Source organism: Monopterus albus, unplaced genomic scaffold (assembly GCF_001952655.1).
Source record: "Monopterus albus unplaced genomic scaffold, M_albus_1.0 scaffold106.1, whole genome shotgun sequence".
Classification (NCBI taxonomy): domain Eukaryota; kingdom Metazoa; phylum Chordata; class Actinopteri; order Synbranchiformes; family Synbranchidae; genus Monopterus; species Monopterus albus.
The window spans coordinates 2,229,803-2,247,068 of record NW_018127986.1 but is presented as its reverse complement, the minus strand read 5'-3'; the positions used below and the strand labels follow the sequence as shown (position 1 = coordinate 2,247,068).

The following is a 17,266-nucleotide window of genomic DNA, read 5'->3' as shown; positions in this document are numbered from 1 at the left end:
ATGACAACTTTATAAAATATGATGCTCTATCAATTCACCCAATGACATGGGGTCTATAAATATGTCTATACAACAGGAAAATTAACTCCACAACATCCGAAATCCTAGATATAGTCATATTATAATACTATAATGTAGCCTACTAACAATACTGGCCAGTTGTTCTGTTATGTGCACTAATTTTGGTACTTTAATGACATTTTGCTGACTAGTGAAGAATGTTTACAGTATTATATTGTTGCTTTTACTTCTCCCGCCACTAGTGAAGATCATATTTTTATGGCACAAGTAACAAGAATGCCTTTCACAGCTTAGGCTGGTTTGTGTTTACACTGTGGGAGGTTCGACTGCAGAACTCGTGTTCATGTTCTGTGTGATCAAACCAGAGGAATAAAATAAAAGGCATCCATAGGGAGGTGTGTGGTGGGAGGGGGGGTCCTGTGGTTCTGTTGGTGGCCCGTTTATCTCCGCCCTCCAGTGTCCGGCTCCCGTGAGGGCGGCTCTTTAAATTGCTCCCAAACTCCTCCTGGCTGGCGCCTTTTTCCCTTTATCTGCACGAGACGGGACGCACGTGCCTTCTACAGGACGCCGTTGGCATACACTCTTCAACCTGCTGGTAAATAAAAACAACAGTGTTTTGTTTTTAAAACCCTCTTCCTTTAATAATTTATAACTGTTTTTATTTATTTATTTATTTATTTTATTTATTTTTTTTTACCGCGGCATGAGCTGGGGTTTTAAAGGGGCGGGCTGTGTGTAGTCTGACGAATAAATGCTGTAGCCTATAGTTCGGTGCAAGCCTTTTAAACCGGGTACAACCAGCCAGGCTTAAAGGAAACATTTCGTCTTGAATTTAGAGCAGAGGTTATAGCGAGCGATAACGGTGAGTGCACGATAACGCGCCGGCGAAACTTTGCATGCAGACTCGATTGTAATGCGTTTTACAGAGCTGCAGCTCCGGCATGAGGAGGCTGCATGCTTTAAAATGTGAAGCAGTCTTTTGTTGCTTTCGCCTCTGCAAACGTGCTACCATTAAACCGTGTCGCTCGCTTTCATTTTCGGCGCTTTGTAAAGGGGCGAGCGGCCATGGAGGCGAGGGTTTTAGTCCTCAACCACGACCGAGCACACACCAGCCATTGCGTGTGTGGGTAGATAGTTCTCCGTGGGCCCGGCGTGCACACATGCTGTGAGATAGTTTCATACGCAGGCCCGATTGTTGGCCACAACTAGTACAGCAGCGGGCCCCTTAACATGGTTGCTACGGGAAGGGAGCATCGGGTTCGGTAGTCTTCTGCAGATTTGTGCGGCCTACGGAGTCCCAGCAGGGACGCTATCATGCGCGCTGATCTTATATCAATCGCTTGGTTGTGTGGCACCGTTCGCCTGTGTAACACAGCGCAGATGAGACAGAAATAGACGTTGAAATAAACACAGATTACGTGTGTCAAACGTGCTGCCGGTGTGTGGTTCGCCCGCTCCTTCGTGGTCTTGTTGTAGCGGGGGTCAACGAGTTTACTAGCCCGAGTGTTTTCTGTGCTGCATGTGCGCGAACTCGCCGACTCCTCTTGCAGCAAGTCTAACCCACTGTGATTTATTTGCTAGGTCTGGAAAGCTAAGCTAACATGAGCGACAAGGGGACAGTCTCACCGAAAGAGAAGGAGGCAACGGAGAAGAGGGGGCGTGGAAGACCCCGCAAGCAGCCCCTAGTAAAAACCTCTGATGTAAGTAGTGCCAGTTTTGTTTTGTTTTACCCTTGTTAGGACAAATGTGCCATGCGTGTTTATGGAAATATCACTAACTGAAAATGCCAAGAATAAGCCTGTGTTAAGGAAATACTTGGGACTAACAAAACAAACCTTTGGCTCACATCTGTTCGGTTGATGCTCGGGTAGATATTATTGCAGGTAAGGTTGTCCATGCATATCCATGTCATAAGCTCCTGCTATTCTACCGGAGCCTCTGTGAAATGAAGAATCGAGATATGACTGCAGCAGGCCCCTCTGACCATTTGCTGACCCCTTATCAGTGTAAGCGTAGACATCTACAAACCACTTCCTGTGTGTCTCACCAGGTTTGTCAACCCGTCACGTAATGGATGACATAGCCCAGTGGAAGCACAGAATGGCTCATATCGCTATCACTCAGCACAGTGTGTTTTTAGTATTGAATTGCTTGGTTGCTATGAGCTCCTGTTGTAAACATGCTAGAAATGCAACAGGAGATGAGTCTTACACGACGTAGCTCCTGACCACAAATTACCACATGAATAAGGTATGGTACTGAAGGTACCTTGCATTTTGGAGTTGAGGGTAATACCCCTAATGAATGCTAAGGCAGATATTCCCCTTTACACCCCGTGCAGCTGCTTGAAATGTTGTAAGGAATTCCTGTGGGAGAGGGTTTTGTCTTTATGGACATCTCCATTGTGAGTTTGAGACGGTTTCCATGGCACCCTGTGGCTCTGACCACCTGTCGGCCTTTGACGTACGAGACAGTCGCACTGACCTTGAAAAGTGAACATTGGTGTTTGAGAGCTTTGCCAGTGAAAGTTGATGAATGCTCATTTTATTTTGAGAGAAACTATGATTGTTAAAAATACTGTGCTCATATTAAATGTAAGTATTATTGCCATTTTTGTGGTAGCCTGCATTAACTTGATCTCAACTTCCTTGATTGTCAGGAACCAAGTGGGTCCCCTACCCCAAAGAGGCCCAGAGGGCGACCGAAGGGCAGCAAAAACAAAACCACTGGCAAGGGCAAAGTAAGTCAGCGCTGGTTGCAAGTTGTTACACGGTGATTCAAATATAATTTCAGCAACAGCTAACATGCATACTGAGCCGGAATGACTCCAAGAAAAAGACGCAGCTTCGTAATGACTCTGCACGTGGCATTCGTCGTCTCATCTTGTCTTACAAGCATTTCCTCTTTCTAACCTCCGAGTCTTTCTGGCTGATAGCATTTTAACGGTAGCTAACCTCATCCTCTTAAAAGGATGTCCTGCTGTTACTTGTGATGTATTGGTTGGCTGCAATTTGGCTCCTTCCCTCCTGGTGTCAGAAATAGCCTGGCTAGGGTTTCCCATTGTAAAGACCTTGGTTTACTGGCTTTTCTTTTTTTTTTTTTGAGTGATGCTCACTCTGTACTTCCTGTCCTCAGTTTCCTGCAGCTTGCCATGCACAGTGTGGTGCAGGTGCAGAGGCCGCAAGACTGTTTCCAAGCTGACACTAAGCACCCCTCCACCCCCACCCAGCACACAGCCCTAGTTCTTCTCTGCCTGTCGTCTCCATAGCAACAACTGATTTTTCTCCCTCGCCCCAACCCTCCGGCTCCCCCTTGTGCGCTGTCTTCACTGCTATGTATGGGAAAAGGAGAGGGAGGGAGAGGGTGTGTAACCGCACATACATGTATGATATAGGTTTAGCATAACGGGCTGAGCTGCAGAGGGTTTGTGTCTCTGCTCAGTTCCACCAGCTGTCTCTGATCCTCAGACCAGGTGGCCAGCGAACTGGAGTGCCCTGTGTGCAGTTCCTGTTGGCCTTCCAGATAATAGCTAATGAACTCAATGCCCCTTTTCCATCTGTCTAATTGTTTAGCTGCTGCTGCCATCTGCAGGCAGTTAGGAGAGGAGCTCTGTGTATGGTTTTGTGCTGAAAAGTCTTTACTTTGACTGAGCAGATCAGTACACCTGTAGTCCTGTTAACCATGTACCCTTTTCTCTTGCAGAAGACAACAGCAGCCCCATCTGCAGGAGGAAAACGCAGGGGGAGACCTAAGAAGGAGGTAGAGTCCTTGGACAAACAGTGGAACATGAATGCACACATTTTAAACCATTCCTCTCCTAATTGAGTTATGACTGCTATGGCTGTCTGCAGGGTGAAACTGCTTTTTCCTAATTCCCCTGCCTGCCTCCTTCCTCTCAGATGAGTCATTTTTACTCATCACAGCTATTTTGGTGCTGGTGTGTTCATTTAGCTTCTTGGTCGCACAAGATCTCTGGTTGTGCTGAAAGGCAAATTTGGGCCTGCTCAACCGTTTTCTCCCCAGAGGGTTCCTAATCCAGATGTTGTGTAACTGACAGTGGGTTTTTTTTTTCCTCTCTCTCTGTTTTGGAACTGTGTAAAATAGCCAGACCACATTCAGCTGCTCAAAAAAAAAAAAAATGTTGAATGTAGGAAGACTCTGTGGTCTTGTAGTAACATTGTCATGAGCATGAGTGGTTAGGGCGTACTCTGGAAGAAGTCTGGATCGCATTAGTCATAGAAAGGAATGACCCAGAGTTACCCTCCTAACTAGCACTCATTTTTATGAATGAACATCTTGGACAGCGGTAGCGAGTGTGGAGTAAAGGAAGCAGGATGCCTCACTGTGACTCACCACTCTTATGAATCACTTTTCACTACAGATGGCTCACCCTTCCCCTGGGTGTTCTTCATGCCACAGTGGTTTATCAAAGATGTTTTTAATAACATTTATGTTTTCCATGTTGGTGCATGGGGTTGTTAAAAGTAAAAACAGTTGAGACATGAATCACAGAGGCGGCTTTTGTTGCTGAATATTGATGGTACTTAAGGGGCATTTTCCTAGTGGGCGTAGCTGAGGCTTGACTTTTTTTATGTTGCAGGAGAAGGAAGAAAAGACATCCCAGGAATCATCGGAGGAGGAGGAGGAGGAGGAGGAAGAAGAAGAGGATCAGTAATTCCCAACGCATGCTACCTCAGTCAACCTGACTTACTGTTAACCAGAACTGGGCTGTGTCTGCAACACCAGTGCCACCACATGACCACTGTTCACGACAGAGCCCTCTTGGCTTAAACGAGGGTTAACATAATACATATATCATGCAGCAGCACTGGATAGAACGATGGACCTTTTGCTCAAGCATAGATCTAAGAATTACATGAAAGGTAACAGCCCTGCTCTCCACATGTCATGTCTTACACAGGTCTTTTCTACTGGACAAAGCAAGGAGCCTGAATGTTTGTTTTCCCCCCAAAAGATGGTTTGTAGGACACTTAATGCTTAATATTATTTGTTGTACCCGCATCTGAGATGGTAGGGCGTATAGAGGTTTCTCCCTGTTTTGTACTGGACAACGGTGAATCTTGCGTGTGTGTGTGTGTGTGTGTGTGTGCTCACGCGTGTGTGCATTCATGTGAAGTGGTTAACCTTTCCCTTAGGATGAGAGAAGGTAACTTAAGGTAGGTTTTTTGGGGGGGTGGCGGTGTTTGGTGTTCCCCCTTCTCTTTGGCTAGCTGGCATAAATGAGTTTACCCAATCTCACCAGCATCAACAAATATTCCACCTTCTATAGAACCGCTTAAATTCGCTTTTCAGTCCTCGGTGTGTAGTAGATAATGTCAGAAATCAGACTAGTCTGATTAGTCGTACTGTTTTGTTCCTTTCAGTAAATACCATTTCGTAAAAAAACCCTGTGCTGCTTTTCATGTAAAAATAAAACGGATCTTTTTGTTCGTGGTGTTAAGGATAGGGTTGGCAGGATCTTAGACTGAGAGCATCAGTGTAGTTTCTTCAGGGAGCTTATACAAATGCTGTTACATTGGCGTCTTGTCTTCACACGGTCCTCCGTTTCCAAGCACTCGCTCAGTCACTTGTGAGACAAACTGCAGTTTGTCAAACAAGACGTTTGATTGTAGTAGTTAAGAGTTGGTGGCACTGCTGTCCAACAGGGCTGTGCATGTTTCCCCCCTCATTCCATCTAGTTCTCACTGCTTCATCTTCCTCTGTCCTTCTCTCTTTACTTAGTACAGTTGTATCCCTTTGGTCTTTAAGATGCTGAATAATGTCTTCTACAGGAAAACAAGATGCATCAGGGAACCTGCATTCACAGTCCACTTAACTGGTTTTTTTTTTTTTTTTTTTTCCGTCCACACACCTAAGCTGCTACAACCTCAGTTACGGAACCCGGAAAACTGCAAACAGGCCATACAGGGCCTGGAATCATACCTCATCAACAGCCTACTTTACCATATATATATATATACGTTTAACTGGTTTTCTGATTTGAAATGGAGGAGTTGGAAAGACGCGAGTACACTACTTTTTAATCCGACTGTATTAAAGTAATGTGTGCTTGTGTGCGATTGCAACACGTCTTGGCTTGTTCATAAGAGCTTGCAGACAGGTTGTCTTTTAAATGTGTGAAGCCAGTCAGGGAGACCTGTCAGCTTGACAACTGTGTTCGCTGACTGTGGTAGATTAGCATGTTTTATCTTATCATTTTAAACTTCTTCTGGTGCACTGAAATGTTGGTTCAAATTTTTATGGACAAATGTACGTTTGTGTGTGTGTGTGTGTGTGTGTATGTGTGTTTGATAGACTGTTCTGTTAGCCGCTGTGTGTTGGCCACAGCCACCCTCACCATACCCATAAAATAGACACTTTATCTTTTTTCCAACATCCTCCAGCTGCTCTTGACAATATTGGTGTCATTCTCCATACCAACTTCTTACATCCATTGATTTATAAACCATACTCAATAGGGCGGGATCATTCTTTTTAATGCCGTATATAAATGTACAATGTCTATATTTCTATGGTGCCCTACAACCATTTGTATCAGAAATGGTGAATAAAGAGAATTTTCTGTCGCTTTTGTATAGTGTATATGTATTTGTTTTTTCCAGAGGCTCGAGAGAACACAGGTTACGATGCATTATAATTTCACTTGTATTAACTTGGCTGAAGCAAATGACAATGGGCCTCCTTAACTCATTTGTGCATAGAAATGTTCTTACTTTGCAGACAAACTACCGCCAGATTCATGAAGTGTTCACACAAGTCAGTTTTGTATACCACCATGCGCGTGGGTGAATCTGAATTGTTTGAGGAAAAACAGGTGTGTGGCTGCAATGCACAATTAGCCTAGGGCCACGCACACATTTCTCTATATAATAACTGTTCTAGAGGTGGGTGGTGGAGAAAGCAATGCAGTCACAAGAGAAAGGCAGGATTTGAACTTGCTATCGGGTGAGTCCTCTGTGTCCAGTGACTAAGATGCAGCGGTTCCAGGGAATTACATAGCTAAACTTGTTTTTGCAGGCAGAAACAGCATACAAGTCATTCGTCACTCTTAAAACACAAACTGTATCAGAAGATGTGCTTTCTCCTGTAGGAACGTGCTGCAACATGTTCCAGCAGGGCTTTAATACTTGCTTGGAAGTAGATTAGAATCACCTAATCACCTATATATCCTTCATACCTTTTAACAGATTGCAAACTAACCCGGTTGGTTACCAGTTAACACTGGCTACATGTGCATAATTTCATACAACTTGAAATTTGTGGGCCAAGACAATAAAAACAATGAAAACCAGAATTTACATTTTAATATAAACTGCATACTTTAATATACTTGCAGGACAGACACTGGGATTGTTGAATATTTTTTATTATGACAGCAAGTGATGAGCATGACAGGACATTAATTTCATTATTTAATCTACATTTGGCCAGTGCATTAGTAAATTAATGGATAATGCCTTGTTATTAAACAGGTAACCGCATTAACTATTAAAGTCTTAACAGGCCATGCATTTAGTTAAAAGGTGTTTGTACATTTTTCTAAGACAGATGAGCCTTCATAGTATGTGCATGGTCTGAGGCAGTTCTAAATTTGTTTGCAGGGTACAAGGAAATTTAGCTAAGAAAACCGATAAATCCAAGATTTGTTTGTGTACATTTTCCATACACTTTAAATGCAGCCCATTGCACAAAGTTACAACTTCCAGCTTTGCTTCAGTCAACAGCTTTATCAACCTTTCCTCAAAACAGTAAAATTTCCTCACATTTACATCAGTAGTCTTCCACAGGTTCACCAGTGTAAATGTCACATGATGAAACATTAGTAAAGTTTTGTGAATGTCCCATTTCAGTAGTTTTCACAAATTAAAAATATCTAAATGATGCATAAGAAAAATAAGCAAGGAGATGCAAGAATGGCCGGGGAGCAGCTAGGAGCATGTTGTGGGATCAAGATGTTTTTGGGTCCTGGCCACAGAAACATCACCTATGTACAAACTCTTTCTGAAGCACCACCAGCTGTCACACCTGATCATATCACAAGTTATAATACATGAATCACTGGACTGAGTGCTGATTCATCAAGGAAAAAAAACGAGGTTTCCTGAGTGCGTGATACAGTCAGACCTATGGCATTCATGACAAGATTCTTCAGCTGGATGTAAATGAGTGCTGGTGCCATGCCGTGTTGACAGGACATATTTAGGACACTAGTCACCACTCATTTTGTGGATGAGAGGAGGCCGGTGTTATTTAACTCCATATCAGGCTTCTCATGCCATTGATAAGAGTCAGAGGATTTGGCTAAACCACAGAAAAGATCCGGCCGCGTTTGTGAGTAAATTAAAACCAAAGAGGGAATGTTCAACCTTTCGACTCAGAATGAAACTGAAATCAAAGTTATCATACCCAACCTAACTTTAACAGCCAATTCTAACATTATCAATACAAGTCTGGAAGTGGTACTGCAGTAGCTCAAACATTGCATCAAAGAAACCATATTTGTTTTTAATACACTGCACCCTTCCTCTATACACCAGCCAGTCCAGGCCATGCGCACAAACCCTGTCACAGCAGGACTGATGATATTTAAATTGTGCAGAACGTTCATGCTCTTACCACAGCCCCTAAATTACAGTTATGCCTACTGCCTACTGCAACCCACAGGAACATAACTGCCTGCCACATGGTGCCCGCAACATTATAAACAACAGAGTAAACCTGCAAGAGTCTGTATCTGAAGTTTACATTGCACCTTTCTTTACTTTGAGTCATAACAACACTGAATACCACAGTAAAAAAAACAAAGTTTGAATAAATAATTTCAAATAAATATGTTTAAGGTAATCTAGCGCATGGGACTGGCATCAGAACCTTGCAAATGAACAGTCATTCTGTATGTAAAACAGGAAAAGAGGGAAATCTTGAGGTTCTCAAACATAATTGCAAACAGTAGCAATGAAAACAAAAAGTCATATGCATGTCTTCAAACTAGATGGATCTCAGCCTTGGTTTAGTATCATCATGCATTGACATCTTTGGACAGAAGAGGGCGTTGCTGTTGATAACCTCCCGCCCAACCTGGCACAATCTGAGGACATAAAATACAAGTGTTAGGAGAGTTTAGTACAGTAATCTTTACAGCCATGACATGAGTGTAATATGGTTTCCATTAATCATGTGTAAAGCAACATAGGAACAACTTTCCACCAAAGAAATAGTCTCAGTATTCTCAATATCAGGGACACTGTTTCTGAGTCTAAGCACCACAAATTAAATTCACGTAATTTCCTCTGTATGGATTAATAGCAGAAGCCTCAGTGGCAGATATCACAGAACCGCAAACGTATTGGTAGAGCTGACCCTTTAATGATAGCCTCTTAAACAATTTAAAACTTGAGGTGAGGCAAAGTTGTCACCATTTCACATTTCCTCAAATGTGTAGTCAAACTTACTGAGCAACTGTTCCTATGGCCATTACTGCCACCTAGTGTTTCTCATGGCTCACTACACGTTTTCTGACTGGATTCAATTAGGTCAATAATTTCTGTTGTGTGTTTCTAACCATAATCCTCTATTTCTGTTACAGACATTTCTAAACCAGGGGTATCAGAGGAGCTTCAGAGGCAGGTAAGAAATTGGTGGTTTAACCATTATATAACATAAAAAGTTCTATTTAAAAGACATTTGAATATTGATGACATCTTGAAACTAGCCACTAACTGATCTGAAGCTTGCACATACAACAAGTGGTGCAACCATTCTATTGTACAACAACGACTATGTCTACTGCACTTATTGCAGTTATGTTTCTAAGTGGGAGAGGAAGTGACTAACCAAGTGAGGAACTGCCTTTCTGTTCAGAGTGAAGGGCACAACCAACTACCAACTAAGCCACAGAGTAAAACAAAATACACAGGGCAACAGCAGAGAGTGTCCTCATGCTGTTCCTTGTATGAAATGTGGTCAGTGGTATTAAGATTTGGTCTTGCTAAACCCAGCCCTCTACAATTAGACACATCACATATTATAATACTTTTTTTCATATTAAACCTGATTTAGAACAAAACACTTTTTAACCTATGATCCTACTATTGCCTTACTGAATTCATAACATTTGCCATCTGCATGTAAAAACGTCCCAGAGCACAAAACCCCAAAAATGTGAAAACCAACGGTGCATCATACCCTCATGTCATCTTCTCTCCACAACATTTCCTGTTCGACATCAGTAAGCTCCTCAGAAGGATCGTATGTGTAAACAGGTAACAGCTGATGACGTAGCCTCTCGATTCTGAAGGACAGAAGAAAAGAAACAATTTCACTAATCACATTGAGACACAGAAGTGAAGCAGAAGTGCATTGTAACAGGAAATGTCACATGTAGACTAAAAGTCTTACCTCTTTTTCTTACGGATATACATGACCTGAAACAGAAGAAACAAAGATTTTAATGTATACTCTGCATAAGTTGGTCTGTTAATTCTGACTTATCTCAGTGCTTTTTAATTCTGCCATACATTAACTTTATTATTTACACTGAACATTAGAATTCTTCAACACACTATATGTTTATGAGAAAGTCAACTTTGTGCAAGTTGTCCAACCCAACTAACCACAGCTGCAGCTATTCCAATGACGGTGATGAGGAGAAATGGCACCAACACATAGCTGACTGCCACATCTCCATTTGGGATGGCAGGGGACTGAGTAGTGCTGTTCATTGCAAAGAGAGATGCAGGTGGCTGCTTGTGCAGGGCCTTTACAAGCAGCAGACCCCCTCCCTATGCAAGACACTGTGCAGCAGGCTGTCTCCTCAGACGGTCCCCTTGTTGTTTATACCTCATCCTTGTCGTTCATGTGACTTCCGCATGGTATCACCGCCCTCCCCAATCAGTGAGGAAACTATGAGAACACGGAATGAAAAGAATTAGCAGAATTATACGCACATAGCTGCAAATAGGTTGCTTGGGGAACCATCTAAGTTGCTTATGTTGCAAACGCCCAAAAGATACAGTTGGTCTTGTTAGCAAGTAACAGTTACCTTACAGGCCACTTTCCTCGCTGCAGTCTGCCGATATTTTCCCGCGTGCCGGAAACAGACAGTCCTTCCTAACTGCGTTAGGCACCTACACTAAATCTAAAATCACCACTGCTGTTCAAAAGCTTTGCTATTTAAAAAGTCCACACATACCTCGCGGCTATGACTTAGACCCGTTAGCCAGCGCTACCAGCAACACAGCTACCGTTAGCAGGCGCTAGTATAAGTTGTACTGTCGCACAGACAAGTTGAAACAAGCCCTAAAGTATCAATGCTAGATCGATTTCTAACGAGCTAAAAGAGACCTGTTTTTAAATTTGGACAAATTCAAATACATTCTCAGTCACTGTGCGACACCTCAATTTAGATAACGTTAAACTGTTGCTGCTCACAAGTATAACACCTGCATTTTTATCAAAAGCAGCGTCGTCTTCTTCTTCTTCCTCCTCTTCTCCTTTTTTCCCCCCTTCAAACTCTTCTTCCCTTGATTTTTTTATAATAGTTGGCAAACAGCGTTCAGGTGTCACCCACACTGCCACCTATTGGACTGCAGTGTGAATCAAAATGGCTGTTATGTATTGTTCTTTCTCTTGCTTGTTTGTTTTTGCTTTATTATCAGCGATTTCTAATGAGCATTGAAATGCACTACTCAAAGAAAAAGATCTGTTAGGCAGCGTTACCACCAATAAGATAAAGTCATCTCATACTCTTCACTGTGTTGGAGGCAGGTTCATTTCCAGTTTTTGCACTGTCAATCTATTGGCACTAGATGTCACTGAAAACCTGTGAATTAACAAGAAGAAAGAATTGTTATGGTTCGAATTGGTCATTTCCTATGCACACTTACACTGTATGTTTAGCTGATATACTACAGTATGCTACTAAGGTGAATCAGCAGAACAGAATGATTGCAGTGTTATGCTCTTCCTTAATTCTTTAGTTGTGAATTCGATAAGCACTGGTAAATCTCTATAATTGCTTCCATAGAGATAAAAATTTACCTCAACAGTAGCATAACACAACTGAAAGGCATGTAAGCTTTCTGTTTATTAGTCTTGGATAGGAACTGTTGGTGTTAAGGGCTGAACTTTTCATTTCATCATTAGCATAAAGTTATTACTCTTCAGAGTCAGAACATCCTGTTAATCAGCTTTAAAGGCATGTGTTCTTCCAGGAACCTCGTCTCTTCTTCCTGTTTGCATTGCCTAACTTTAATGTTTTCTTTTCATTTCTTCTGTAGAAAATTGCATGGCTCATTACTACCTCTGTTGGACTGCAGACAGATTAAATTTCACAAGGGTTTATTATCACACCAATCCATACAGACTGAAGGCAGGGGATGCATATTACCTTTTATTATACCTGTTTACACAGGTTTTATATCGTCAGATCGTTAGGTTGGTACAAAATGTATGAAGTGTGCCCGACTAAACCAGCAGGTGGACAGTTCTTCCTTATGTACCTGAAAGAGGATGGCTATTAAAAATGTCTGCCAAGTAATCAAAAGACAAAAACACCACAAACAGACCACATATGGCGGCATCCCTCCCCTGCAGTGTAATGCAATGTGGGCGTGAATGACAAGACAGGAGGTGACGCCTCCTCTTACCATCTGCTCTCTTTATTGGTTGGAAAGTGGAAGTACATTTAGGGCTCGCCCCCTATAGAAACGCCCATATTATATGTATATTATAAATGGTGAATTACGTATAGTAAAAGATATTTATTTCTCTCTCAGATATGACCCACACAAAACTTTAATCCTGATAAAACCTTAAAACTGCAAATGACCCATCCCCACATGCACCTGCTGACACATCTAGCACAGAACCCTTAAGCTCAGGGGACTAATGCTGTGGGAGTCATTTAAAATGTTGTGTTTCCAGCTTGCAGTGGTGGAAAGTAACGGATTACATTTACTCGCGTTACTGTAATTGAGTAGTTTTTTGTGTACTTATACTTTTTAAAGTAGTTTTTAAAATCTGTAATTTTACTTTTACTTAAGTATGTTTTGTTTGAAGCATTGTACTTCGCTACATTTTAAATCATATTTGTTACTGAGTAAAAAATAAATTAATTCAAAAAATAAAAGTAACGGGGAAGGAAAAATGATCGCGCCCCGGAAGCACTGCACTGATTGATTGATTGATTGATGGGCGGGGTGAACAAGCGCGTTAAACTCAGATGGACGAAGGAGGCGCCAGTGATGGAGCCACAGCTGAAAGCGAAATGCCATCAAGTTCCTCATATAAAGCAAACCCCTGGCCGTATTTAAGCGACTACTTTCATTTTAACAGCTTTATTATGCAGTGTAAGATGTGTTTGCCAAAGTCGACTGAACTGGCAGCTTATAAAAACTCGACATCAAACCTGCGCAAGCATGTTGAGGTAAGTTTAACTTACTAAGTTAATGTATTTATAGTTTTCATAATTGTACTGTTGCGTTGCCTCAGTGTGTGACATTGTCAATGTTGTTAGCATGAGGGCTAGTAATTAACAGGGACAACGCATAATTGAGCAGTGTCACGACTGTCATACGAAATGAATGAAATGTGCTACATGTTGGAGTAGATCTGCTGATGTTGCAAAAGATTTAAGCATTACTGTAACATTAGTCAGTGTTACTCATAGGCACATGAGTTGTGTTGCTGTCCCATGAGCACATGGGACAGCAACACAACAAAAATACTACTTTTAGGATGATAAAGGTTCCACAGCCAGGACTAGGTCTTCGTTAAATCAGGATATTTAAGTAACTTTTGTTTTTTTTTTTAAATGTCTTAGGAAAAATAATGCTCTGGCATATTTTAAGATATGTTAGTGCAAATTATTTTCTTTTGTAACAGCTTAAACATTCTTTTTAGTCTGGGACTGGCCTTAGGCCTGGTCTGTGAAACCAAAACAGGTGCACAAAATAACGAAGCAGGTGAAACTAATGTGAGTGATGAACGTAAAGAAAAGACCAGAACTAAGGTGAAACAAAACAGGAAATGGTTTCAAAATAAAAGCCAGACAGGAAGCAGTGGAACCGAATCATGACAGTCTGAGATTTATATCCCCTTGTCTTTTTTGAACTACACTAAAATCCCTGCTGTTTAAAAAAGTAACTCAGTTACTTTTACTCAGTAAGTTTTTAATGAGTTACTTTTACTTGAGTAGATTTTTAGCCTGGTAACTTTACTTGTACTTCAGTAAAATTCCATTGAAGTAACAGTACGTTTACTTGAGTACAAAATGTTATTACTCTTTCCAGCTCTGCCAGCTTGCATTAGCTCACTCTTTTACCTGCAGCCTATTTCTGCCATCCATTGAAAGAAAATCGCTGGGCCATCCCCCCCGACGCGCGCCCGCGCTGTGGAGCTCCCCCTTGCTGCTCGCATCGTGATCTAGTGGATGCAGAGCCTTGCAGAGAGCGCAGGGTCACCGTCTGTCATTGCAAGGGGAAATACTGAATTATTTGCAGCATAGGCTATCGGGTAGTAGTCCGTCTCAGCAGCAGCGGCAGCATCTCTGGTAAGTCATTGCTGCACTGGGAAAAGAAGCTGAGCATCCTTTTATTAAAGGTTGACGCAGGGATAAAGGAATCTCGCATCATTTCCCATCGTTTGGATAATGTTCCAACCGCTCTCTGCTGTAATAGCGACCAATTATTACAGATTCATTAGCAATAGCCTACTATAGCTATAGCCATTTTGAATTATGCATGCGTCATTTTATATGGTGTTCTGTTGTTTGTATACGACACAAGTGAGGGGAGCCACCTTGGATCATCTTGGATTGTTGCAGGCTTTGCCTGCAAGCATGCATGACCATACATTATGGAGCCGTTTAGTTTTTCTCAGTCTGCCCAATGGTCTTAGTCTCTTGAAAATCATAGGACGATACAGGGGATTGTTTTAGTTATGCAGCTCTTTCTTTTGCCAGGATGAGCAAATTTGACTTTTTGTCCAAATTGTATTAGCAGTGCACCATGTTTAAATAGCTGTTCTCAGCACGGAAAATGTCCATAAGATATCAAAGACTGTTTCCTGTAAACTATAATATATGGAGATGGTGGTCAGGGCTGAGAAATAATTGTCATTTTATGTTCGTTTCCATGCGCTAGATGGGTAAACAAGACTGGGAACATGAACAGCGTCGACCAAAGACGTAGCAGTGATCACTATTTTATTTAGCGCAATGCATTTTATCGGTGGAAATACAAACGAGAGGGGTCAGGAATAGCCTTGTTCTCTATTTGAAGATTTCATGGTGAAATGGACGCGAATGAGAGCACTCCGTACTGACGTTATGTAATTGGTTGTCACAGCGCAGCGAGGAGCGTCTTTTTCACTAAGCAGCACCACAGAGGAGGAGCATCCTGCTTTCTACATGGGAGTAGGTGCATGTGGCCTTTTAATCATTCATCAGATCTGCATCCAGGCTTACAGCTGACTAAAGTATCCCATAACCACGTTTATGCCTTTAGCAGCAGAGATCTTATCATAAGCTACAATGATACTGATGCTGTGTTTTAGGGGCTGGTTAGTGGTAACTGGGGCGGCACATTTCCAAACCCTGCGGCTCAAATCCTCTACCAAAACATCCTGTCATTGCTGATTAAAGGGAAGTTACGAGTTGTGTGTAAGATATTAAACTCTTTTTACGGTGGCCGACACGGTCACAACACATGCAAGACACAAACGCGGTTTTGAACAAAACTCATGCAAATGGAAAATGCTGCATTAACCAAAAACACTTTTAACTGAAAACACATGCAAGAGAGAAAACGGAAATAGGGGGAGCCCGATCGCAATGATGGGTTCATCCCAACATTAAGGAAGTAGAAGAAGAATAAGTAGTGAATACTACCGCGAAAATTAAGAAGAAGAATAATACGGCAAAAGAACTAGCTAAGCTAATTTAAGTTATAAGAAGAACAAGAAGAAGACCACGGGGCATTTTCAAGGTTACAGAAACTGTACGTTTTTCATAAAGTTCCTTTTTAAATAATTGCCCGTCATCTCTTACGGTACTATACGGATTTTTTAGAAATACATCCACACGCTGCTTCAAAGGCTGAAAAGAGCGGAACCGTTCATCTCTGGCCTCAAGAGACAGAAATGACTAACTGCTGAATGATCACATCAGCTAGGATATTGACAGAGAAATTAAGGTAATTAATAGATCATTTAAATTCAGTAGTCACCCATTTGACAATATATATATCACAGCATCATAGAGCTGTTCTCATCTCACTGTTGAGAGGAGAATGCAGAAAACCCACCTTGCTAATGAGACTTCTTACACATGACTTTAATCAGTCTGAATAACCTATGCACTTTAACTGTCCCTGTACAATATTTTCTTACCAGCTGGGATGCCACCTGCCAGCTGCTTGCCCTGGTGGAATGTTTGCACTATGCTCTTCATCTGTCAGATGCACCAATCAGCAACCTGCCTGACCACTGGGAATTTCAGGAGGCTTTTCTCCTGTAGCTTCATAACCACCTTAACCAGGCCCTGCAAACATTCTTGCCTGAAGATGAGCACAGAAAGCTCACCAACCTTGTGTGCATCTCTGGGGGAAAAAAATTGTGGAGGGTGTGAAGTCCACAGCTTCCAACAGTGACAACCTGAGCACCTCCGTAGAGCTCTGCATGCTCTTTCTGGAGAAGATCCACCAACTTGAAATTCACACTGGGGCCATCCATGCCAACTGATAGTAGTTCCCTCATATTCAGTTGTGTAACACATTCCTGTGAATCAACAAAGGAGAAAGTCTGTTAAAAATAATCATTCAGATACAGTAAAATAGATCTCATCATTCACAAAGCTCGGCACTTGGGGCAAAGGAGAAGCATTACTGCATACACATTTGATTTCAAGCATTAGTTGGTATTTTAGCAATGAAATTGTGTTTTTTCCAACAGCAAAACTTGGGCCAAATATTACATTTCTATAACTATAAGGTTATTGAACTTAACAAAACACTAAAAACGTTTTTTTCCTTGTACTTTGGAGCTATACCCCACAGATGAATAAAAGCAGATAGGCCTACAGCTTTCATTCAAGTGACTGCAGGCCTTTGGCCAATTTAATCCCTTTGTGTGGCTAACAATAAGTTTGCCAAACATTGTCCTATAACACATAAAATCTTTGTGAATAAATAATTCTTGAAATAAGTGACCACAGGACACCGCCTAT

The 17,266-nt window shown here is 41.8% G+C and overlaps 3 protein-coding genes across 7 annotated transcripts in view; 2 read left to right on the top strand and 1 right to left on the bottom strand.

Annotated features, from left to right (window-relative positions):
- Positions 1–478: 478 nt before the first annotated feature.
- Positions 479–6,617, top strand: hmga1a (high mobility group AT-hook 1a). 3 transcript variants are annotated; one of them, XM_020610761.1, is made up of 5 exons: positions 479–616; positions 1,603–1,721; positions 2,681–2,761; positions 3,724–3,780; positions 4,622–6,617. In XM_020610761.1, the coding sequence occupies exons 2-5, from the start codon at positions 1,623–1,625 to the stop codon at positions 4,694–4,696; spliced, it is 312 nt and encodes a 103-aa protein (XP_020466417.1). In that variant the 5' UTR covers positions 479–616; positions 1,603–1,622; the 3' UTR covers positions 4,697–6,617. The 3 variants fall into 3 exon arrangements, with proteins under 3 accessions (XP_020466417.1, XP_020466419.1, XP_020466418.1); XM_020610763.1 differs by lacking the exon at positions 4,622–6,617 and adding an exon at positions 3,873–3,908 and having other exon boundaries at positions 485–616; XM_020610762.1 differs by lacking the exon at positions 479–616 and adding an exon at positions 752–883.
- Positions 6,618–7,390: 773 nt separating this feature from the next.
- Positions 7,391–11,769, bottom strand: smim29 (small integral membrane protein 29). 2 transcript variants are annotated; one of them, XM_020610627.1, is made up of 5 exons: positions 11,084–11,769; positions 10,656–10,944; positions 10,441–10,466; positions 10,228–10,333; positions 7,391–9,130 (listed from the first exon to the last, which is right to left on the bottom strand). In XM_020610627.1, the coding sequence occupies exons 2-5, from the start codon at positions 10,761–10,763 to the stop codon at positions 9,062–9,064; spliced, it is 309 nt and encodes a 102-aa protein (XP_020466283.1). In that variant the 5' UTR covers positions 10,764–10,944; positions 11,084–11,769; the 3' UTR covers positions 7,391–9,061. The 2 variants fall into 2 exon arrangements, with proteins under 2 accessions (XP_020466283.1, XP_020466284.1); XM_020610628.1 differs by having other exon boundaries at positions 11,089–11,769.
- A 1,437-nt stretch (positions 11,770–13,206) lies between these two features.
- The window catches only part of pacsin1a (protein kinase C and casein kinase substrate in neurons 1a), a 36,749-nt gene continuing 32,689 nt past the window's right edge, over positions 13,207–17,266 (top strand). Inside the window, exon 1 of one of the 2 annotated variants that reach the window (XM_020610625.1) lies at positions 13,207–13,468. The gene's annotated coding sequence lies outside the window, so the exon portion shown is untranslated. Of the gene's footprint in view, positions 13,469–14,333; positions 14,594–17,266 lie in introns of those variants that run through there. The other variant, XM_020610624.1, reaches the window with a different exon arrangement.